The sequence below is a fragment of the Drosophila guanche genome, unplaced genomic scaffold (genome assembly GCF_900245975.1).
Source record: "Drosophila guanche unplaced genomic scaffold, DGUA_6, whole genome shotgun sequence".
Classification (NCBI taxonomy): domain Eukaryota; kingdom Metazoa; phylum Arthropoda; class Insecta; order Diptera; family Drosophilidae; genus Drosophila; species Drosophila guanche.
The window spans coordinates 4,608,195-4,632,658 of NW_022995751.1; the positions used below are offsets into that span (position 1 = coordinate 4,608,195).

Genomic DNA, 24,464 nt, shown 5'->3' on the forward strand with positions numbered 1-24,464 from the left:
ACGAACGCACCCGAACGCCACCGTCTACAATTGCTACATGGACCGCCGCGCATTTTCGTTAAAAACATACACAAGTGCGTGCTAGCTGAAAATCGAGTTAAGCTGAAAGAATTCGTTTCGTTTTACTAAACTGTCGAGTGTGCAAGGAAAACATTTTGTTTTCGTGTGATTTTAAAGCATTTATTTATCTGTAGCAGAGTGCATTTTAGCGGTCGCCACCAAAAAAAAAACCCACAAGTCGACTCATAATTCCGTCAGTGCGCGAGTGGTACAAATGCAACACTGTGAATAGTGAAAATATACAAGGCGTTAATTAATTAAACAATATTGTGCGTACTTCTAAAGGGAAATTGGCGCGAGAAACAGAAGTGCAACTTGTGAACGCAATATCATTTGCACGCTGCAAGTTGCAAGTACACCTGGACACCCGTAAAAGAGCTGCCTGATATGAGAGCGAGCACAAAATGCTGCTGAAAAAGAAACGCTATATGTACGAAGAGCGGGACGGCGCTATTGACGCGCTCGTCGTCGAGCCAAGCAGCAACAACAACAAAATGGCCGATACACGCGAAGTGCGCATTGAAGAGCAATTAAAAGTGAAAATTGGTATGTAAATTAGTGCGAAATCAATGAAAACCCAATCGTTAGCATAAGGGAACGGCCCGTGCGTTGGAGGGCAGTGAAGTTTGGCCACCAGCAATGATTTTAGTGGGTGCAAAGTGTGAAGGAATGTGGACAGCGTCGCCCAGCAGTGTGTAGGCAGCGCTGAAATATGAATTATTAACATATCACCAGCAAAAGCCTTGAAAGTGTTGAAAGAGTGCGAAATACAGTGGCCATATTAGTTGGCGTTCCATTGAAGGCAATAAAAACAAAGCTGAAATGCAGCAAACATACATTTTTGTACATAAAATGCATTTTATTTTGTGTGCGAGAGCAGCAACGTGCTATCCCGCTTGCTCTTGCGCGTCATTCGACTGTCGTTGTGTGCGTGCGTGTTTCTCTCGTTTTTTCGGTGTGGTGTGGTGTTTTTTCGTGCAGCAAGCAACAAACCAGCATTAAAATTACATTTGTTGTTGCTGGTTGCTACTTCTTCTGCTGTTGTGTTGGCAACGCGATTGCTGCTACTTGCCACCCAACAATGTTACGGCATTCAGCTCGCCCCCGCCTGCCCACCGTTTGCATGCGCCCCTTTTTGTGAATGAATTTCATTCGAGTGTCTCTCCCCGTGTGTCTGTGTTTGTGTGTGCGCGTTGTGTATGTGTGTTGCGCGCAGCTACACCAACACGAGGTCCAGCAACAGTGTGTGGGTTTTTTCATGAATGGAATTTTCGAATTCGGTGTACTTTTCTCTTGGGTCGCTCACTGGCGACGACCGCCTACGAACACATTGGCGAAAAACTCGGGTTTTTATGAATGATTATCATTGAGAGTCAGCGCCAGGCCAGCGCGACACCAAGCATCGATTAATGGCCCGCTCTCTCTGTCTTTCTATCTCTCGCGTGTATCGGTAAAAGGTCAAACTCATGAATGACAATCCCCGCACACACTCTTACTCATCAACATCAACGCCCTGGCGGCGCTCCTTCTCTATCACCACGCACGCTTATCTGGCCAGAGAGGCGTAGTGAGAGAGAGCGAGTGAGCAAAGCACCGTTTGGGGCCTTTTGGTTGCGGTTGTTTTTTCGACTGGTTTTACATTTCCTGTATGGCCTTTTTTTGTCGCTTTCTGTTAAAACAGAATTATGAAAACCACAACGAAAAAAGGGTTGCTGCTGCTGGTGTTATTCTTGTTTTTCCCCCACTCTATCTGCTCCATCCGCTCTGATTTCAATTTCACACCTGCATGATACAGGGTCACTCCATCCCTCCACTTCATGCCCCATGCCCCATGCCCCCACCATTCATACACGCATTTGATACACATTTATTTTTACCACCTTTCCCGCATATTTATGCCATGCCATGCCATGCAGCGATCCTCTCTCGCTTCCACTCGCATACTTTGAAATTCATTTTCCAGCTAAACAATTTCAATCTTCTCTCGATTCATAAGCAGCTTTTGCTACGCTTCGGCTTCTGCTTTGCCATGTCTCTCTGGCACATAAATTATATGCAAAGCTGCAACGACATTGTAGCCGCTTTTGATTTCCGTTTCCCATCGCAAGAGTTTCCTTTCTTCGTTTCGTGTCTACCTCACTACCTCCCTCCCTTTCATTCTTTCGCGTGCTGCGGTTTGGTGTGGTGTGCGTTTCTTCTTGGGCCATAAAACTCTTGCTTTTGCTTCTGTCTTTGGCTCTGTCTCTGCCTCTGACACTGCCCTTGGCTCCCCTTGAAAGAGAAAAGAATCTTCCCAGCTGCTGCTGCTGTTGTTGTAACTTTTTGCACGCTTCAATTGTTTTCGCATGCGCATGTGTGTCTGCCTTCCCTCATCCCTTTGTCGGGTCCTCCAGGTCCGTCTTTTGTCCGTTTCCTTTGTAGACCGCATGGGTGTCTTCTGTCTCTTGGCTTGGCAACCTCTGCCAGCAGCTTGGAGCAGAGCTTCTTTTGTGGTTGGTTAGACCCTTCTGCACTCTAAATATGGCTAAAATATTACGTTATTCAATGGAAACTTTATTGTAACTGGAGCCTGTCTTGAGCGGAAATAGGTTTTACATAGGAAATACACGAAAAATATTCAAAGAAAAAACCTAAAAATATCAAGTGACTGGCAGAAGTCACACTGTTTATAGTTTTCTTTAATTTAATGTCTCTTGAAGAGGAATTTGATCTTCAGTTTTTTGATTGTCTGCACTGTATTCATTCATAATGATTTGAAGAATGAAAGTCTTATTCATTTTCTATAATCATCTTTGATTATGCCATCATTATGGCACATTAGCTGTGTCACCTCACCTTTTAACGATCTTCCGACAGACGCCTTTCCTCCATGTCTGTCTGCATGTGTTTCGTCTTTCCTCTTTCTCCTATAGGAGACCCTCTTTCTGTGTGCCGCATACTTTTCTCAGGTTTCATATTTCCACTTCATTATGCTTTGCATGCTTAATAATAATAATAATACTTCCCCATGCACACATTGTGCACTGCTCCCTCGGTTTCAATTACACAAACAACAAAGATTCTGTTGCCTTTTGTTGCGGTTGCTACTGCTACGGGGAAGCTTTCCATTTTGTTGCTGCCGACTGCGATTTCTATAGGAAATCTCCGCCTGCTTTTGCTGCGGTGCTTTGGTGACCGAAATTGGCGTAATACTTTTCCACTTAATTAAAATGTTTGGCACATAACCTGAATTGAATTTCGTTTTCTATGAGAGTAGCTGGCTGGCGGGCGCAGCTGCTGCATTGTAGAAAGGAGAAGGTGACTCATGATCAATTACTCATGGACTGACTGCTCTCTCTCTCTGGCTCTTTGAGTAGATGCTGGAATATCAATGACATTTACATGACAAATGGCCCGAGAATTGGCTGACAACTTTTGTTCTATTGGTGTTCGTTTCTCCTCATCCAGACCAGACCACACACGCAATTGGGATTTAGTTGAACTTGAAACCAGTACAAAACACACGCAGTGGCAGTGCCTTGTGGCAGAGCTCTATTTAGTTGGCACTGTTGTTGTGGTTGTAGACAAGTAGAAGTATGTTCTCGTGAAGTCTCGCACAATGACAACAACAATAAATAGTTTAGCTAAAAAAGGTAATTAATTAAAAGCCGGTTGTTGTCTTGTTCTCACTGCTCCCCTGCAACCTACTCCGCTCGGAACACCAAAACAACCAGCAAAGAATAAAAACAAACGGAAAACGGGGTCGAAGCTGTACAGATACCCTTGAAGATAGCTTCAAATGGTGTTGAAGGTGTTGAAATGAATATAGACTCTGAATTTAGAAGTTATCTTTAAGTAATCAAAATTGCTTAATTATTCAGTTTTGCGTGAGTTCTAGTATGCCCCAACTTTGGTTACAGTTTGTAGGGTATCAAAACTGGTTGCAGCTGAAGAACATTGCTCGTGGGTTCACTTCGGATCGGATCGGATCTCTCTCTCTCTCGTCAGTTCTGTTTTCTGCTGTTGACAAATAGTGTTTTGTCTCTCGCTTAGTGTCTTGTGGGCTTCAAATAATTTTTGTAATACATATCTTTATGCCAACAATTAAAAATGGAATATTTTCACTTGAAATTTGTCCGATGCGCGAGAGAATGTTAATTAGGCTTAAACGCTTGGCCAAGATGGGGGGAACGAGCTATTCGGATTAAGTATCATCCGACATTACGCTGATTCTATTGCCTCTTTGTTCCACTGTGCCACAGCAGAACACATCAGAACTCTGTTTGCTGTTTGCTGTTGGTTTTGCTCATTGCTGCCTGCCCCAGCACTACCAAAGAACGAACAATTTTATGTAATTAGCGCATTACTAAAATACTTTTTATTCAGGTCGCCTCCGAACAGAGCAACCATCACCGAGAGCACAGTGTAGGGGGATGAGGAGAGCCTGCTCTCCACAGATGGAAGCGATTCGAACGGTGGCCCCCGAGACGTGGAGTCGTGGAGCCATGGAGCAGCATTACAATCACAATGACAACGATGACGTTGATGAGGCTGCGGCTCATGCCTGCTGCATGCCCCCCAACCATTCGATGATTAACATTTGTCTCTTTCTCTCTCTCTGTGTCTCTGTCTTTAGGGCTTTCCACACAATGAGGCAGGCAGCAGCAGCAGCAGCAGCATGTTATACATTTTTCCTGGCTCTGTGTTTTCCCCCCTCTTTGACGTTTTTTTTTCTTCTTTTATGACTTAACGCTTGACCTTTTCGCATTTACTTTGATGTTGTTGACTTCGACTGGGGTCAGAGGCACATCTAAAAACCCCATGGTAGCAGCTAGGGCCTACGCCATCCCTGTGCCCCTGCCCCCAGCCAAGGCTCTGCTGAACTTCACGCTGTGTTTTGTGTGTGTCTTGTCTCTGTGGGGCTTAGCTGAGGCTCTTGTACGGCTCTTGTAATTTGTAATTAAAAGTAATTCTCATTTTATTTCACTCTTTTTGAGGTTGTTATTAATTTTTGTAGCCATTATTTGTGTGCGCTTCGCTGGCTGCCGGGTGGGTACCTGTGCCCCCTTAGTTCCTACCTCAAGTGTCGTTTCTTTTTACAGCGGAAATGTCACGGGGGGCCAACACAGAATATGTTTTAATGTTGGAGACACGTTTTTAATGGGTTTCAACAAGGGATCATTTGTTGTCGAGTGTTTAGATGCGCCTCAAGCTCAAGTTGTGGCTAAGCGACCTTCTCTCAACAATTCGATAATGTTTCTGAGAGCAGAAATACGTGAAAAATTGTTGTCACCAGCTTGAAGCAATTCTCATTTAATATTTATTTGTTCGCATGTGGGTGGGTGGATCGCTAATCAGATGATATATTTCTCATGTTGGCAGGAAACATCTCACGGAACCGAAACCTATGATTTTTCTGTCCATCAAAGACGTGCCTTGACACTGACGCTATGCGACTTTTTCAGCAAACTAAATTCTGTGGGCGTTTTTTACAAAAGTTTATTTATTGTTATTATATTTTTATTGTACAAAGTCAGGCAAGTTTTTGTGGCGTGACCGGCCTGGCCGCTAATGAGCAGCGTTTGTCGTGGCCGTTGTAGCCATTGCCACAGCTAATAGGCGGCTCGATTTGGTCATATCGAAATGGAAGTCGTGTGTCGAGGGGTTTCGAGTCGAGTGTGCCTAGAATTGGGCAATTGAAGGTTAATAGTGCCAACAGTACAGGCGAAAGCTAACTGCCCCTGTGCCACTTGGAAACAGTGACTGTCCCCTCACTGTGCATGAAACTTGAATATAAACATAACAATTTTAAAGAAAGGCAATGATTTCACACAAATATATGGCATGGCCAGGCAACAGTTTTTCCAAACAGAAGAATGACACAGCGCAGCCAGAAGCAGCATCAATCAGAGGAAAAGAGTTATTACTCATCCTGGACATTGATATGGACAATATATCAATATATAGAAGATACTATATACTTTGTATATATAATTGTGTATACAATATACACTTGTGTACGGCGAAAAATGTTAATAAACAAAGTGCGGATCGATGACGTTGATGAAAAAGGCAATAAACATGGTGCCCCCTTTGCAAATCCGCAAAAGCAGAAGCCAAACAAAGTCGGCCACAAGTCCAGAGAGGGGGAATGGGTTGGGGGGACGCAGAGATGGGAGGAGGAGGTGGATGATCATCATAAGAAACGTAATCAGACCGGAAATCGATCAGCACGTACAGATAGAGAGTAGAAGAGGTAACACAGCCACCGATACAGATACAGATTAAAGAAGCATGAGAAATGAGGGAAAATCCAAAGGAGAGTGGAGGCTGCCCTGCCTGCCTGCCAAACGAGTTTCTCGCTCTTCTGCTGCTCCTCCAAAAATCAAATGAATAAAGGTGAAGCAAATTATGAGCTCAAATAAAAATAGAAGGAAAATAGTTGTAGGTATTGTCTTAACCTGTTTGCCAGTAACTTGGCTAATTGCCACACAATTTTATGGGCCCTTTTTTTATTCGAAACGAAACGAAAGGAAGTTAAAACGGAAGTGGAAGTTCCACTTACAGGAATAATACAAGTTATGCAAGGAAATGCGGCACAAAGTAGGAGTGGTCAAGGGTTTTTCCCACCTTTTCTTAGCTCTCTGGTGTGTGCGTGTGTTGTTCTACCAAGTGCAAACAATCATTTTTAGCGACAGGAAGCTGACGTTTAAACAAACAGCTCACAGATACAGATAGTCTCGGAACAGCAATATAGATACGAGAGAGAGGGGAGATCCCAGAACTGGATCCGGCCCTGCCTGTCTCTCTGTCTCTGTGTAAATCTCTCATCCGCTGACGGAGCAGCAGCAGCAGCAAAAAAAAATATACAAGAATTTATCTCTATTTCCGTTCCTTTGCATAAATGTCTGGTGGTGCCTGGTTTTTGTTTCATTTGCTTTTTTAGAATTTATTACACACACTCCGACATGCTCTCTCTCAGTCGGTTTTTCCACTGCCTCTGGGCGGCACACAGAACTTCCTTCTGCACTATTTTGGATACGCTGCCTTGCAGGGTAATGTCAGTCTTCACAGCACTTTTGCAAAGAAATTCTGCAAGAGTATTCCTCCAGTTGGTGTTCGTTCCTTTTTGCATTGCTCTTGGAGTAATCGCCTCATTAATTCGCGCGCCTTTCATGCTGCACTGGAATCAATTTGCATATTGTGCAGAAAAGCAACAAAAAAAACAAAGCGTGAGGAATAACAGACGGAAAGGAAGGAAGGAAGGCAAATGGAATAAAAACGCAAATCTACTTACAAAGTCTTTAAATTTAATTTTGTGTCTGGCGAAAAGGAAATCATGAAAATTTCAGACATTTAATGAGAGTCTTCCCCTCCCAACCAATCTCAAGTCAATGATGGGCGTGGAAATGAGATCGTGTGGTAATTTTCACTCCAAAATCCTGACATTGAGGTCTCTCCACCCCACCCAGCCACGGCTCGCTCCCCCACTGGCAAATGTCAATGTTTGGTCCGGGAGGGAGAAGGAAAATTCAATTTGTTGGCGGCGCTCCCTTTAGAAGTTTGTTCTGTGGTGGCATGTGGCATGAAGGATGATGGTTCTATTTTGGGGTATCTCTCGTTGAAAGAAATATGCCTCATGTGTGAGTGCTGGCGCGATGTTTTAGATCATATGTTATGTACATGGATCTGGATAATTATTGCTGAAGATCTCCCAACCATATGCATTAGCTGTAATGGATCTTTCTTGTTATTTCGGCAAAGTAAACATTAATTTATGATATTTCGATTTGTATTTAATTTGTGTGGCAAATGAAGAGATTCCAAAAATTCTTGAACTTAAGTCTGACTGAACTTCCGCTTGGTTTTACGAGTAACAAATGCGAGTGGGGGACGGGTATGGCATGCATAATGTCCAATCTCGTTCTCTGGAGTGGGGTTCGTTCACTCTCTCTCTCTTTCCCTTTATCGTGTGTGGTTTGTGTCTGGAATATGTAATAAGATATCGCAATGCATTTGAAGGTCGTATGTGTATATCGTACGAGCTGGCTGCCAGGGAGTTTTCCATAGAATCTTCTTCATTGACGATTGCACATGAAGAATGTGCCAGAGGTTTCGCCATGCCATTCCTCAGGTGTTCTCTCTGGCTCTCTCTCTTCCCCCCTAGATCGCATTTGCAATTGTTTCGCCTTATCTCGAAACAGTTATCTCTTCTCTCGCCGTCTCTTAAACACTTTCATTCCGTTTCTTCTGCTGTGCCCGTGAGTAAGCGGAAACTACTACATGAATGGGAAAAATGTATAGAAATTCCATGATTATATCATTAAATTTAGAAAACTTTTAATGCTGCCCGATTTGCATGACATTCGCCTAAACCGAAACCGAAAACCAAAAGCCAAATGACGAAAAAATAAATACAATAAATTAATTTACAAATATTCCATTGAGTCGCTGGAGTGTCGGCAGCCCCGGCCCGGCCAATGACAAGGCAAAGCCGTAAAAAAACACATAAATAAATTATAAACGTCACAGAAACGTACGAAAATATTTCAACACTGGGATTCCCCAACCCCCCAAAGCACCCACAGCGCCGCCTCCCCCTGAAAGCATCATTGCCTCGAGCGGCGGCTACTACGCAAAGCCAATGCTGGCGCCGGCAATGACTGCGACGCAACGTTGATTTCATGAATGAAATTTACTGTTGCTTTTTCAGCTACACACACCGCATGGTCAAAGCAGAAAAGAGACAGTCAAAAATGTAGAGAGTTGTTGGGAGAGGACGAAGCCGAAGAAGCAGCAGCAGCAGAGCGCGGAGATATTGGGTGTTTGAGCAAGGAGAGAGGCAGGCAGAGAGAGAGAGAGAGAGAGAGACTTGAGCAAAAGACACTTTTGATTTTTGTCATTTGTGTATCCCCCATCCCCTCCCTGCCTGCTTGTGTGTGTATTTTTGCATATAAAATGTGCTTTTATTTCTCTTCTCCACCATCTGCTACTGCCTCTATGCCTCTTCTTGTGTTTGTACGCTTTTTCATTCATTCATAAACGAAGAAGAAAAGACAACAGACGACAGAGAGACGACGACGAATGAATGTCTTTGTTATCAAGAAAAATTTGTTGCTGTCGCGCAGAGTGAGAGTGTGAGACAGAGAGCGGCGGCTGCTGTCTGCGATTGTAAAAAAAAAGGTGCCGTTGTTTTGCTAAACACAAATACACACCAACAAACAGCAAATACATATAACCCCATTGATAGGCAGGCTGATAGCAAGACGGCTGGCTGCTCACCTAGGCAAGGCCTCCTCAACACCCCACAGCACCACAGCTCTACAGCTGTGTCAATAGGAGTCTTGGGAGTGCAAGGGAGGGTAATGGAGGCCATACAGCAATGTTTTCTCAATGAAAAATAGAAAAATATAACGAAGCTACGATATAAAGCGGTTAAATCGGAAATTTGCGCACTGCCTGTGCTGCCTTGTCTAGAACGCATGCACACACAAACACACACACACGCAACACCTTAACAGTTACACACTTGAAAGCGTACGCGAAGACGCATCCAGAGGTCAAAAGAACGTGGGCTTATCTAGATCTCTTTTGTTGTCGATATTCTCCCTACCTTTGCCATTACTTTTATCTCCCCATTTTACCTTTGAATAGCACTAGTTTCTTGACCGCTGCTGTGCGTATTGGTGTAGTACTTATTATATTTCCGCTTGACTGCCGCTGATTTCTTTCATTGAGCAACCGTTTGCTTGCCTTGTGGTTCAGCTGGTCTGGTCTGCTGCCTTTGTGCCTGCCCCCCATCTTCACCCCTTTTTGGTGAGTGCTTATCAAGGCCTGATGTTATTATTAACGTTTATAACTCTCTGTCTCTCTCTCTCTCTGTCGCTCTTTTTGCGTGCTGTCTGCTGTCTCGGAGCGCCTCTGTCTGCGCTCTCTATGGCTCTCTTGCCAAGCGCCAGGTGCCTTCCCGTTCTCTGTCCTTGTTGTTGTTGTTAGCCACATGGCAAGGCATGCAAAGTCAAAGCTGCACAAATGCAAGCACACGCACAGGAAGTCACGTTTGCTGCTGCACTCCGTTTTCGGAAATCAAAAGAGACCGCTAAAAATGGGGAAATTAGCAGGAGGGGCACTGCCATCGGGTCTCGAGTGCATGTGTCAAGGCCAATCGATAAGAAACACAATTAGGCAGAAATCATTACAAAATACCTTTTATTAATCTAAAAACGTATTCCCTTCTCTTTCATTTTGCAGGCGAGGCAAAGAATCTGAGCAGTCGCAATGCGGCCAACACAAGCTGCAGCACACAGGGCACACGGGATGTCTATTGCACAATTGCCCTCGATCAGGAGGAGATATGCCGCACACCTACCATCGAGCGTACACTGGCCCCGTTCTATGGGGAGGAGCATCAGTTTAAGATTCCCCGCCGCTTCCGCCACCTGTCCATCTATGTGTGGGATCGGGACATGAAGCAGGACAAGCCGATCGGCAAGATTGCGATAAAGCGCGAGGAGTTGCACATGTACAATCACAAGGACCATTGGTTCACGCTGCGGCCCGTCGACGCGGACTCAGAGGTGCAGGGCATGGCCAACATTGAGGTGGCCTTCGAGGAGCATCCACAACTGCTGCTGACCGAGAGCATATCGGAGGTGGCACAGAACACACACGCGTCCAACCACCACCATCACCACACACACACAAACAGTCGGCATCAGCATCAGCAGCAGCAGCGCGCCCACCAAAACGACTACAAGGAGAACAGCGAATTGAGCAACATCCAGAGAGCGGCAGCAGCTGGATCGGGGGGCGGACACTCGGCCGGCATGACACTCAAGAGTCGTGCAGCGGGCCTCTTCGGACACGTGCACCATCCCCAGCAGCACCAACAGCAGCAGCAGCTGCAGGCACAGGCCCAGCAGGTGTCCAGCACCAACTCCTCCACAGACCAGTTGGCCAACTGGAAGAATGCGCACGCGAGAAACGTCCGTGTGGCGATCCGAGTGCCCGCCTGCGTGGATTTGGCCAAGAAGCAGGGCACCTGCGACCCTTTCGTCATCTGCACCGCCCACTACAGCAACAAGCATCAGATCACGCGGCGGACAAAGCAGCGCAAGAAAACCGTCGATCCCGAATTCGACGAGGTGATGTACTTTGATCTCTACATCGATGCGGAGGCTGGCGGCAACACGGCCACCACGGGCAGCAACAAATCTTCCGGCTCACTGGAATCATCGGCGAACAAGGCGTATGCCATCTATCCCTTGGGTGGAGCCGATCTCGTGGAGATTGTGGTCAGCCTGTGGCACGATGCACACGGTGCGATGGCCGACAAGGTGTTCCTTGGCGAGGTGCGACTCCCCATGCTGAACAAGCAGGAGCAGGCGGCGGTGCAAGCGACAGCCTGGTACTACCTGCAGCCCCGCTCCCTGTCCAACAGCAGTCGCTCGTTAAATACGACGCCACGCTCCTGTGCCACGCCGCCCGGCACGAGACTGAGTGTGGACTCGACCATTGGCTCGCTGCGTCTGAATCTGAACTACACCGCCGATCATGTATTCCCGCTGGCCACCTACGACGATTTGCTGAATCTGCTGCTCGAGTCGGTGGACCAGCGGCCGATCACCGTCTCCGCTGTGTCCATTTTGGGCGAGCTGGTCTCCGGCAAGACGGAGGTGGCCCAGCCCCTGGTACGGCTCTTCACGCACACCGAACGCATTGCGCCGATCATCAAGGCCCTGGCTGATCACGAAATATCGAATCTGACCGATCCCACCACCATCTTCCGTGGCAACACGCTCGTCTCCAAGATGATGGACGAGGCCATGCGGCTGTCGGGGCTGCACTATCTGCATCAGACACTGCGGCCCGTCCTCTCCCAAATCGTGGCCGAGAAGAAGCCCTGCGAGATCGATCCCAGCAAGGTGAAGGATCGCTCGGCCGTCGACACCAATCTGCACAATCTGAAAGACTATGTGGAGCGTGTGTTCCAGGCGATCACCAAGAGTGCCGATCGCTGTCCCAAGGTGCTATGCCAGATCTTTCACGATCTGCGGGAGTGTGCGGGCAAGCACTTTCCCAGTAATCGCGAGGTGCGCTACTCCGTTGTATCCGGCTTCATTTTCCTTCGATTCTTTGCTCCGGCCATACTGGGACCCAAACTCTTTGATTTAACCACCGAACGACTGGTAAGTGGATGCCGCCAAAGCACGAATTAAACTCTTTAATGATTCCTTGAATTGGTCTTATCAGGATCCCCAAACGAATCGCACGCTGACGCTCATCTCCAAGACGATACAATCGCTGGGGAATCTCGTCAGTTCGCGATCGTCGCAGCAGCCATGCAAGGAAGAGTACACCGGGGAGCTGTATAAGAAGTTCTGCACGGAGCAGCATGTGGATGCCGTCAAGCACTTCCTGGAAGTGATCTCAACGCCCAGCCAGACGGCCAGCAGCAGCGGCATCCACCCGGCGGCGTCGGCAGCACCACTCGAACCAGTATTACTAAAAGAGGGGTAGGTCTGCCATTGATTAATGATTAGTAACATTAAAATGTAATTTAATTGGTGGAATGATGCCCCCTACTATGCAATACCCTCTCCTATCCTGTTCTATATACCCCTCCTCTATGTATACTTTGTTGGCATATCCCACCCAACCCCAAAGAACATTTGGTTACGCTTCGTTTTATTCTAATACCAAAACTTTCTTTGTCTTTCTCTTCTTTTCCGCGCGCTGCTTTTACCACAAACAAAAACAAAAACCAAAAAATATATTTATGTACTTTTACGTATAATAAATCAAATTGACAACAAAATATCAAACACATCACGCCCACACATTCACCAAAAAATTTCCCATCACCAAAACACACACACAAACACTCACACTACACACACACACACACACACACATATATTACATGTATTACATATACTAACGTCTAGCGAGGGGTAAGAGAAATTGTGCTTTTCATTTATTAATAATATTATTAGCTTTTTATTTTGGTTTGTTTAATATTTCTTGGATATTTTTGGTTGGTGCTTTTGAAAGAATTACATCGACAAAAAGTGCGAAGATTGAGCGACATTTACTAACATATTTTTTTCTCTCTTTTTTTTCTCTCTTTTGTGTGTTATCTTTTTGATTGTTCTTGCAATGGACACACGAACAGCATGATGACCAAATATCCAACCAGTAGCAAACGCTGGTCGGTGGTACGGCAGTCCACGCAACGCTACTTTCGCCTGACCACGCACACGCTCAGCTATGCCAAGTCGAAGGGCAAAACACCCATCTGTGATATACCGCTCCAGGAGATCGGCAGCGTTGAGCAATTGAAAGACAAAAGCTTCAAGATGCAAAACTGCTTTAAGGTGAGTCAAGAGTAAATAGCAGGGAAGCCATAGAGTTACCTTCGCAAACGGATTCGATATTTGCATGCTGCTGCAGCAATGCATACTCTGCTTTACCGGAAACTGGCGATTGGCCCCGCCATGCGTTATAAATAGGCAACAGCGCAGCAGCAGAGCTGCCCCCACTCGCACTCACACACACACCTCCGCGCTCTTCCGTTGCAGCAGATAGAGTTTGAGAGAGAGCACGAGCTTGAGTGCTTGTGTATGAGTGAGAGCAGTAGCTGCTGGGTTGTGTGGGCGGCTGCTGCTGCTGTTGCAGTTGCTCTTGCCATTACCATTGCACATTTGTCATCGATAAACACAACAATAGATAGGCAGCCATGGCTTGCGAATTCAGGTAGAATTACAAATTATTTAGAAAAAGAAAACCTTAATGGGGAAAAAAAAGAAGATTGAAGAGAAACTTTCACTAATCACTCAAATAGTAGATAGCTGGCGGAGATCTCAGAGGCAGACAGAGTCTGTGTGGTTCGAGCAAGAAAAATGACAAGTTGCGGCAATTAAAAATAATTAGCATTATTATGCAGATGACTGGGCTGGCAGTTGGCTTGCGTATCTCCCATTGTTATTGCTGGAGTTACTCTTATTGTTTTTGCGCAATAATAAAACAAAAAGGGAAATTTCAAAACTTAGAAATCTGCAAAAGAGACGGAGCAGAGAACCCATTCGTAGAGATCTGTGGGTGAGGGCGCAAGTACCCGCGTACTTTTTGTGTCTGCCGTGAGAATTGTGTGAGTGAGTCTCGGCGGGAGATTTCCCTCCGAGTGCGATTGTCTTGCAACAGAATTTATGTTAATTGTTATTTACGGCGTGTCTAAAGTTTTACTTTCCTTTACTTTAATCCCACACAGATCGTGCACAAAGACCGCTCGCTTATCGTACAAACGACAAATTGCGTGGAGGAGCGCGAGTGGTTCGACCTGCTGCACAAGATCTGCCTGATGAACTCCATCCGCATGCAGTACTTCCACCCGTCTGCCTTCGTCAGCGGCTTCTACAGCTGCTGCGGGCGCTCCGACGAGAACACGCCGGGCTGCAAGAACGTTTCGGACAAGGAGATGGACTACTTTCAGATGGATCTGGTCACCGCGTTGGATCCGCCCCTCGACCTGCAGCGCATACACACGCTCATCATGTCCAACATGAGTATGCTGGACTCGCTGCTGGATCCTCTGACCTACCACCAGCACCTGCCGCAACAGCAGCTACCGCAGCACAATCCCCTCGTGCCGCTGGCCACGACCCTGCAGCAGCAATCGCCTCAGGCCTTTGCCGAGTTCAAGCGCACCATCGAGAAGCTGCGCGAGAAGGCCTACGCCATCGACAGGGACCACCGCGACTACAAGCAGGGCATAACGAGGCAGCTAAAGTACGGCAGCAGACAGGCACCGATCGGCGACGACAACTACTGGCACATGATGCGAGCAGCCGGCCAGTTAAATCAGCAACACCTCCAGCAGCAGCAGCACCACCTACAGCCACAGTTCCAGCCCGTGCTGCCACAGATGCAGAATGTGCGGGCCTATCCCTACCAGACATCAACCACCAGCAACAGCAACATGAACGCCTACTATCTGCACAACCTCCAGCACCAGCAGGAGCGCCTGCAGTTCCATCACCAGCAGCAACAGCTCCAACAGCAACAGCAGCAGCTCCAGCCACAGTTCCAGCCGCTGCGCAGCCACCAGTTGCAGCGCCACAATAATAATAACAACAACAACAACTGCGGCAATGCGTCATCCTCGAGTCCCTCATCGACGGCATCGAGTGTGGTGGCCGCGCCCAGCACCCTGTCGGCGCAGGCGGCGAATGTTCTACATAAGCCGACCCCAACGATCTATTAGCGTTCAAACCCATGCGTATTCGCCCTGCCCCGAGCTATCATCCTGACACGATGAGGAATACGCATTGTCGTAGACACCGACACAGACACATAGGCAGATGCTAGCGTGCTGCTGCACACAAAAACAGTTTTATGTGCTAATTTAAAGGATTTTTTTTTATATAATTTTTACGAGTGAAACATGTAAAAGTCTAGACTTAGGTTTTTTAATTAACAGATTTTTATACACAAGATTTTTACGGAATCCGCTCCCCTCCCCCAGCAAACACCAGCAGCAAGCCAACCCTAACCCAAAACAGAAAGCGAAATCTAAATATATTTAAGCCTATTTATTTTTGTAATGTGCTAACATTATTTATACACAAACAAAAGCACACACAAATGTGGAAGGAGCCCACAGTAAAGGAAGAGAACAACTGAAAACTGATAACTATTTAAGTTTAAGCTACTAAAACCCGAAACCCGAAAATTGCTAAGAATTTTAAACCCCTAAGCCCTAAGCTGAATATACGAAATATTATATAAAATACGCATAGAGGATATGTACACATCCATACAGAAATAACACAAGTAGCGAAATGAAACGTTGTATATAGCCCATACATATATGTATATCTCTCTATACTGTACGATTTATTAATAATAATATTAACTACTGTAACTACAATTGTGTGTTAGGCGTAGCGAAAATTTCTAAAACTAGACCCTAAAAAAAAAGGAAAACTAAAAGTAAGAGAGAGGATTGCAAGAAGCAAATAATTCTAACAAAATGTGAACGCTATATACAAAACAAAAACAGAGAAAGGAGAAGAAACACATACATATACATGTATATTACTTTATATAACTGTCATACAGCTAATGTTATACACGATTTATGTATGTATTCGAACAATTCTAGAATACAAACAAAAAGCATTGTTAAGAACAAATTTACTTCCATTTTACATACAAAATTACACGCACACACATAAACACATACATACATATATATACATTTATTGATATATTTATTAAATGCATTTAATTTCATGTTAAATTTAAAGAAGAAACACAAACAAACCAACAAAAAAACGAGAAGAAAAAAGTAAATTGGGTTAGCATCGACTTACTTCCACCGATATGTTTCCAAAGCTCTTCCAATATATAACATTACACACATTTTTATAGTTTACGTTTAATTAATAATTGTATCGTACTTTATTTTGCCATATTTAGTTGATTGCATTACAAAGTGTCTTCCCTCTGTCGCCGCGTTTATTCTTATTGCCTTTTGTTGATGCATTCCAATGATTTGTGCATTTCTAATTAATTATTTTTAATACCATCTGCATAATATCTGATATGTACATACACGAGATGAGAGACGAAACTATGAATAATATTATTTTTCTGTTGCTATGAATTGAATTTGTTTTGCAGTTTGCCGTTTCCAGTTTCGATTCACTTGCTAATTTCGATTGCATTTTTAAGAGAGCATTATTTTGTAGTTTAATTTTATCATGCCTAGATCCTAAGTTGTTGGTACAAAGAATCGAGAATATACATACATATAAACACACAGAACTAGAGATATGTTTTCTAGCGTACAAAAATAAAGCGTATCGCCAATGGATTATTATTTCATTTCATTTGAGTTCCTTTTCAGTTTGTATACCCTTCCACTTAGTACCTCAATTCCTGTGCTTTAGGTATATCTGTCGGACAATGTTGTGATATCTTATGATATGATTGAGCGTTTGCGTGTGTGTGTGTGTGTTTTTGTTGGTTGGTTAATTGATTGATTGATTGATTGTGCGTTAAAGCTGTTGAGTATTTTTATTCGTATTGTGACAATTAACAGAGAAGCAATCTTTTCCAAAATATAACAACTAATGAGTACACGTTTCTATTAGGTTTCTCACTCTCACGAATCCTTTTCGAAACCCTATGCGTATAAGCCTGAATTGAAGGACAAACGAGTGTTGTGGCTGGTCAAACAGTGAGCATCAAAAGAAAATGCCCTATTTTTTGTACACAAACCTTTTGAAATCAACTTTTATGTGTGAATAAATTATAGTTGCATATTTTAAAATTTGTGTTTTAGCTTTTATGGGATTTAACTTGATAAAACACACGTAAAGCGAATATCCCCAACTAAATCAAATATCGCGCCACTGAAAAATGGAACAATTACGTTTTATGATTATATTTTGTGTTGAGCTTCTTTGTTTACACCTTATTTTATAAACAATACAATGAGAGGGAGGCTTTAAAATTAGCCAATCTTGTAGAAAATTGACTAATCGGATGAACTTACATTTTAACTGGTAGAAGCCCTATCTAGCTGGTAATATTGAATCGAAACTCATATTCCTTGAATATGATTCCGAACAGCACAAGAAAACATTAGCCCATTGTCGACCAAAAGGGGTCTTCAAATATATCAACGAAAATTGTAAAGTTTGACGCACATTTTCACAGCTGAAGTGAAAGACATCGTGGTCATTTTTATTGCAAGCAACGATAAATGATGAATCGAATAAAGGGAGAATTTAGTGGGACTATTTTTTACCGCGGCTCTTCTCAAGTTTATTGGGTTAAGTTCGTCTTCTTCCTGGTATATTTATTGTACTTTTACAAAACAAGTTGGTATATTTTGGTATATTTCTGCGGGTCAGGCGGTATATTTTATCAGCAAATCCGCGACAAACCAAAAAAATAAAAGAAAGAAATGCGATTATACGCCGCACGGACGGGGGCGAGAAACTAACTTATTATTATTACTCACTGTGGGTGCCACATATTGGCCAATCCCAATATTTGCAAGAGGAGCGCTATCGCCTGTGTCGCCTCCACTGCTGTTTGGTTCAAACTTTTGTGTGGCAGCGTTGAAAAGAGCGCGCGGGCGGTGGAAAGGGAACATAAGGAGGCGGCACCAGAAGCAATCAAGTGGCAACAACAACAACAACACAACAGCAGCAGCAGCAGCGTCGTAAGCAAAATGCAAAAAGTTAATTAGTGTGAACGAAATCAAATTGGACGCCCAGCGGGTGTCATCGTGCCTCGTCCTGAGCCCTCTTGGAAGGGGGTGGTGGATTGGGCGCCATGGAATTTGCCGATCTGATAAAGACCCCCAAGCTGGACGGGGTTCTTCTGCACGACCCGCAGCCCCTGCAGCATGCAAATCCAGCAACAGTTGGAACCCTCTGCATAACCGGCCACCATTTACTGCTAAGTGCACGGCAGGAGAACAGCCAGGAGCTATGGGTAAGGGTGGACACGAGTGCTTCGCCTCCAATGGAGCGTGAAGTTGCTGGCTAATTGAATTGTGTTGTATCCGCAACCCAACTCAACCCTTTTTGCCTTTCAGCTACTGCACAAGGACATCGACTGTGTGGAGAAGAAGCCGAGCATGTCACAGAACGTGGTCGTTGGGGGCATCATCACACTCAAGTGCAAGGATTTAAGGATTATTTCGCTGGAGATTAAGTACGCCAAAGAGTTCTTGAACGTATCCTCCTCCCTGGAAGCGCTCAGCGCCATCCAGAATGCGGAGCTGCTCTACCCTTTCTTCTACCGGCCCATGTACAGCATCCTTGAGGATGGCTACACGATGTTCAGGTGAGTGCGCAGGGAAATTGTAAATTGCAAACACAAATTGATGATAATTGAATTTTGCTTTGGCCAGGCCGGAGCTGGAGTTCGCCAAGCTCATCAGTGGCGTGGGCATGGGTGGTGTGTCCTCGCCCAACGTTGCCAACATAACAATTTGCATGCCATCAACGTCATCAACGTCTAGTGTATGTGCGGGAGCCGGCAGCATACCACATCCCCTGCAGAATGGTTTTGCGCTGGACGCAGCCAGCGCACTGGTGGGGGGCAGTGGCTGTGGTGCCGCAGCACCCGCCTGCGAGTGGCGCGTCACCAACATCAATAAAGACTTCAGCGTCTGTGCCACATATGGCGCCACGCTAATTGTACCTAAAGCAATTACGGACGAGCAGATTGTGCTCTCCGCCTCGTTTCGGGATGGCGGCCGCTTCCCTGTGCTCAGCTACAGGCACGACAATGGCGTAAGTTAATGGACTCAAATTCGATTCGTGTAATGCAATTTGTACCCCGCCAGGCCACGCTGATGCGCAGCTCCCAGCCCCTGTCGATACAGGGCATCAAGCGGTGCCGCGCGGACGAAGCGATACTAAACCTTGTGCTGGGACGCAGCAAAAAGGGCTTCATTGTGGACACTTGGGGCAAGGGCAAGTCGAACACAGAAACGGATCTCCATTACTCGCAGTGGAAGAAGGTGAATCGATCGATTGGCAACGTCAGCTCCCCCGCCTCCATACTGGACAGCTTCGCGAAGCTGATCGAAGCCTGCAATGACACTGGCTGCAGCACAGATAAATGGCTATCGCGCCTCGAGGGCAGTGGCTGGCTAAGCCTGGTGCTGAACTCCCTGAACGCCTCCTGTGTGGTGGCCCAGTGCCTTGACCAAGAAGGCAGTCCTGTTCTGGTGCATGGTGCCAAGGGCTTGGACTCGACACTGATTGTCACTTCGCTGGTGCAGATAATACTGAATCCCGATTGCCGAACCGTACGAGGGTGAGCCACCATGGCATTCAAGACGTTTTGATTGTAATTATTCCCACTCTTCAGTCTGCAGGCTTTGATAGAACGCGAATGGATTCAAGCCGGCCATCCGTTTGCCTCTCGTCATCGCTATTCCTGCTACACACCTCACCAGACGCGCAACAAGACCTCGGGTGCCACGTTCGTGCTGTTCCTGGACTGCATATACCAGCTGTTTACGCAGTTCCCCTGCAGCTTCGAGTTTAGCACACAGCTGCTGATATTGCTGTTCGAGCATAGCTACTTCTCGCAATACGGCACCTTCCTGTGCGACTCGGAGCGGGAGCGGCACGAACTGAATGTACACACGCGCACGACCAGCCTGTGGTCGTACTTAAATCGGCCAGATGTACTGCAGACACTGCTAAATCCTCTGTATGAGCCCAATGCTAATGTGATATGGCCATCTGTGGCACCTATTAGCTTGGAGTTGTGGAGCGGTGAGTGTTGAGAGCCGAAATGTTAACAGAAATTCTAAGAATTTTCTTTGAAACAACTGCAGAACTCTACTTGCGATGGGTGATAGATCAGCGCAGCGTGGCAACCGTCATGTCGCAGATACAGGAGCTTGTAACGCGCGAAAAAGAACTCAGAACTCATGTATGTCATGGTCTATAATTAGATATCTTTATGCCACATATTTTTTTCCTCTTTGAAGGCCCTCAAATTGCGCAAACAGGCCTTGGAGCTCGGCCAGGAGGTCTCCGCACTCATGTACAATGAAGACACTGCATAGTTTTGGCTACCTCAGCAGCTCTCTATCTCTTGCATAATATATACAATTATTTTTGATACGTTCTGTTGCCAGATTTCAAACAATTATTTAATAGCAACACTACAATTAAGTCACTCAAAAGTTCCATTTACAACAAATTATGCTGAAACAAATGAGAAGAAAGAACCGAAATTAACCATAGGATCTGCTTTTGGATCAAAACAACATAGACAACAACTACAACGTAGATAGTATGTCCATTTTTTACAAATTATAAGTACTGAACAAAATAGTGCTCTCCACTCTGTCTCTCTCTTTATCCTTATAAAGCTGCTCTCTACTCAGAAATGAAACCGAAAACTGCACATGGCATAACAACTATCAAATGATTAATATTGAGTCAATTTTTGACGCATTTACTTTTATGATAAACTAAAATTGTTAGCACATAGTTTTTCAACATTTAACTAACATATTTATAGTACTTATTCAGTGTTTAATATTGGTCTTTAAGCCGCCGGATCCGATCAAAGTTAGTAGATATGTATTATGAATTCAACAACAAAACAAATTTGCCTTTTTCGAAACAAAACATTTGTATAAAATCGGATAAATCTAAAGCTTCAAAAGCGTTTACAGAAAACAAATTATGCTGTGCATGCGTTCGTAATAAAACATTTATATTGTACATTTATATATACATTTATCCCACATTCGTAATGTAATTGATTGTTATCCATTGTGTGTTTAATTCGGATTGTGATTGTGTAACTGAAAATTGGAGGAAAAATTTGTATCGCATGTAATTTGTATCTATATTTATATTTCTATATTGTGCGTATTTTGTGTAATTATAGTAAAGTGCAATAAATACGTGTTAATTTGCAAAACGTCTTTGTGGTTCACTCTATCTTTCCGCACAACCTGAGGCAGCTGTCACGAAAGTTTCACATTCACTTGTTGCTCCACTCCAAATAAAAACTCATTTGTTTTTGCCGTTTTTTATAGAGTAAATTGATTTATTTTTCACTAGTCTCCCTTGGGACAACCTTCCTTTTCACATTGTTTTGGCCTATTATTTATTTTCGCTGCTAATACGTGTACAAAAACTCACTTTAATCAAGTAATCGTAAAAAAACCTCGATCGACAACAATAACAAAATAAGTTGTAAGCAAATGTGGTTTTTAGATTAAAGAATGCAAATAGAGAACACAGGAGAAGAGAAGAGAATGGTACAAAAAGATAGTTAGTTGCCCAATGGAAGCTTTCGGCGCTGCGCTGCTGGATCCACTGCTTACTGAGCCTCATCCTCCAGGAAGAAGAACTGGCCGGAGCGCTTTTGTTCCGTATCCTTGACCGAAGCGTTCTTGTTGATGCGGGGCCGGAAGTTGTTGGGATCGCGACGGAACGTAATGCCCAGAAGTTCGAGGAATCGATTCATGCCATTCAGCAGCGATTGAGGAGAGAAGGCTGTCGTCTTCACCGAGGGCTGGCCCTCAATTACGATCACACGATCCGCGAGGTATGTGGCCATGATGAAATCGTGCTCCACCACAAATCCAGTTTTCTTCGCATGCAAAATGTAGCTGGAAAATCGGAATAGAATAAATATCAATTGGGTTACAAAACTATAATCACAGTGCAACCTACCGCTTGATAACCTTGGCAGCCACGAGACGCTGCTCGGAATCCAAGTAGGCAGAGGGTTCATCAATGAGGTAAACATCCGCCGGCTTGCCCAGGCAGAGCACCAATGCCACACGCTGCAACTCACCACCGGAGAGGTTCTGCACTTCCTGGTCCATGATCTCCTCGATTTTCATGGGCTTCATCACATCCGCAATGAACTGCGGATGCACATAGGCATCGCGAATCTTATCGTGCAGCAAGTGACGCACGTGATTCTGGAATTTCGGGGAGATCTTCTGCGGCTTGTAGGAAATGTTGAGCATGGGTAGATCCACCTCGCCATCGGGCTGCAGATTACCGGCCAGCAGCCTAATGAACGTTGTCTTGCCAGTACCATTCTCGCCGAGCAGCACCAGGATCTCAGAGTCGCTGAAATGTCCCTTCTCCACGGTCAGCTCGAACTTGCCCAGCGTTTTCACCATTGAGGGGTAGACATAGTGGTTCATCCGCTTGATTTCCTCTTCCGTAGCCGACTCCGACACCTTGAACGTGAGGGACTCTGTGCGGAAACGCATGTTCTCGGTGGGCACAAAACCGTCCAGGAAAATGTTGATGCCTTCGCGCACCGAGAAGGGCATAGTAACGACGCCGTAACAGCCGGGCACACCATACAGACAGCAAATGAAGTCCGACAAGTAATCCAGCACAGACAAATCGTGCTCCACGACGATGATGAACCTGCATAGAGACAATTCTGGTCATCGAGCGGAGTTCTTTTATAGATCCTACTTACTTTGTGGGATGCAGCAGCGAGCGGATGGTCAGGGCAGCATTCAGACGTTGCTTTACATCCAGATACGAGGACGGCTCATCGAACATGAAAATGTCCGCATTCTGTATGCAAACCATGGCAATGGCAAAGCGCTGCAGTTCTCCACCGGACAACTGGGAGATCTCTCGGTCCCGAATGTGTGACAAGTCCAACATGTTGCAAATCGATGTCTGCAGCTCGCGCTCATCCTTTTTGTCCAGCAAGTCGCCAACAGTGCCACGCACTGCCTTGGGGATCTGATCGACATATTGCGGCTTGACCAGGGCCTTCAGATTGTCTTCCAGTATCTTGGTGAAGTAGTTCTGCAGCTCTGAGCCACGGAAGTAGCTTAGGATGTCCGTCCAGTCGGGTGGGTTGGCATACTTGCCCAAATTGGGCTTCTGCTTGCCCGCCAGAATCTTCAGAGCCGTTGACTTGCCAATTCCGTTCTGTCCGACCAAACCGAGCACTTCGCCGGGTCGCGGTATGGGCAGGCGATGCAACTTGAACGAGTTTTTGCTATACCGATGCGTCGTATGCTTCTCCAGGTTACTGGGCAGGTTGATGATTGTGATGGCCTCGAAGGGGCATTTCTACGGGTGGGAAAGGAAAATGGATTAGTGATTGCTCTTAGAGAGCATGAGGTGAATGACCTACCTTGACACAGATACCGCAACCGATGCACAGCTCCTCGGACAAAGAAGCAATCTTCGACGTGGGTGCCACCTCAATGCAGAGCTTGCCCATGCGCACCACTGGACAGGTCTTCTTGCACTCCTGCCGACAGCGTTTCGGCTTGCACTTGTCATCGCTGACAATGGCAATACGCGTCTGCTTGTCGACCTCCTCGTTGTCTTTTCTACGAGACATGCTGCAAGGACAATATAAATTAATCCAAGTCTCACGAAATTACTATCAAAAACCACTGTCAACGTTGCAAATCTGCCAGACGTCACAACAAAGCTGGTGCACTGCACGCCCTTGGGCAGCGGGGTGCGGGGAGTGTTTTACCTATTTAGTGAAAGTATAACCTCAAAGCGAGGCTAAACAATTGACTTCCACTGCCCACTTTCACAAAATGTCACACAGTGACCTCTGTCTTATGTGTATTTTACACTCATTGAACTCATTTGTTAATTTACCTGCGAACTAGGCTGAAATTGTTGTAAAACAGACAAACACACGCGTGTCAGCCAAAGTTTCGAAAGAGAGGACACTATCGAAGTCGAAACTACTCACCTGTATCGATATCACAAAAATGCACTATTCAAAGTATCGATAGCGTGAGTTTCTTGTTGTAATAAGTTTTTAAATATAAATTTTGATGTAGTACTGCCGTCACATATTTCTAAAATTAAAAATAAAATAAATTCTCGAAAGGAACATACAATATTAGG

At 45.2% G+C, this 24,464-nt stretch overlaps 3 protein-coding genes across 4 annotated transcripts; 2 read left to right on the plus strand and 1 right to left on the minus strand.

Annotated features, from left to right (window-relative positions):
• Nucleotides 1–16,090, plus strand: LOC117586867 (GTPase-activating protein). 2 transcript variants are annotated; one of them, XM_034277164.1, is made up of 6 exons: nt 1–606; nt 10,291–12,227; nt 12,292–12,554; nt 12,987–12,992; nt 13,214–13,415; nt 14,309–16,090. In XM_034277164.1, exons 1-6 carry the CDS (start codon nt 465–467, stop codon nt 15,299–15,301), a joined length of 3,543 nt encoding a protein of 1,180 aa, XP_034133055.1. In that variant the 5' UTR covers nt 1–464; the 3' UTR covers nt 15,302–16,090. The 2 variants fall into 2 exon arrangements, with proteins under 2 accessions (XP_034133055.1, XP_034133056.1); XM_034277165.1 differs by lacking the exon at nt 12,987–12,992.
• Nucleotides 16,091–17,977: 1,887 nt separating this feature from the next.
• On the plus strand, nt 17,978–21,320 carry LOC117587405 (myotubularin-related protein 9). Its single transcript, XM_034278062.1, has 7 exons — nt 17,978–18,549; nt 18,653–18,903; nt 18,971–19,355; nt 19,409–19,884; nt 19,939–20,351; nt 20,414–20,511; nt 20,570–21,320. Exons 1-7 carry the CDS (start codon nt 18,388–18,390, stop codon nt 20,645–20,647), a joined length of 1,863 nt encoding a protein of 620 aa, XP_034133953.1. The 5' UTR covers nt 17,978–18,387; the 3' UTR covers nt 20,648–21,320.
• Nucleotides 21,321–21,615: 295 nt separating this feature from the next.
• On the minus strand, nt 21,616–24,353 carry LOC117587406 (ATP-binding cassette sub-family E member 1). Its single transcript, XM_034278063.1, has 5 exons — nt 24,210–24,353; nt 23,725–23,938; nt 23,050–23,660; nt 22,278–22,994; nt 21,616–22,213 (listed from the first exon to the last, which is right to left on the minus strand). Exons 2-5 carry the CDS (start codon nt 23,935–23,937, stop codon nt 21,922–21,924), a joined length of 1,833 nt encoding a protein of 610 aa, XP_034133954.1. The 5' UTR covers nt 23,938; nt 24,210–24,353; the 3' UTR covers nt 21,616–21,921.
• Nucleotides 24,354–24,464: the final 111 nt, after the last annotated feature.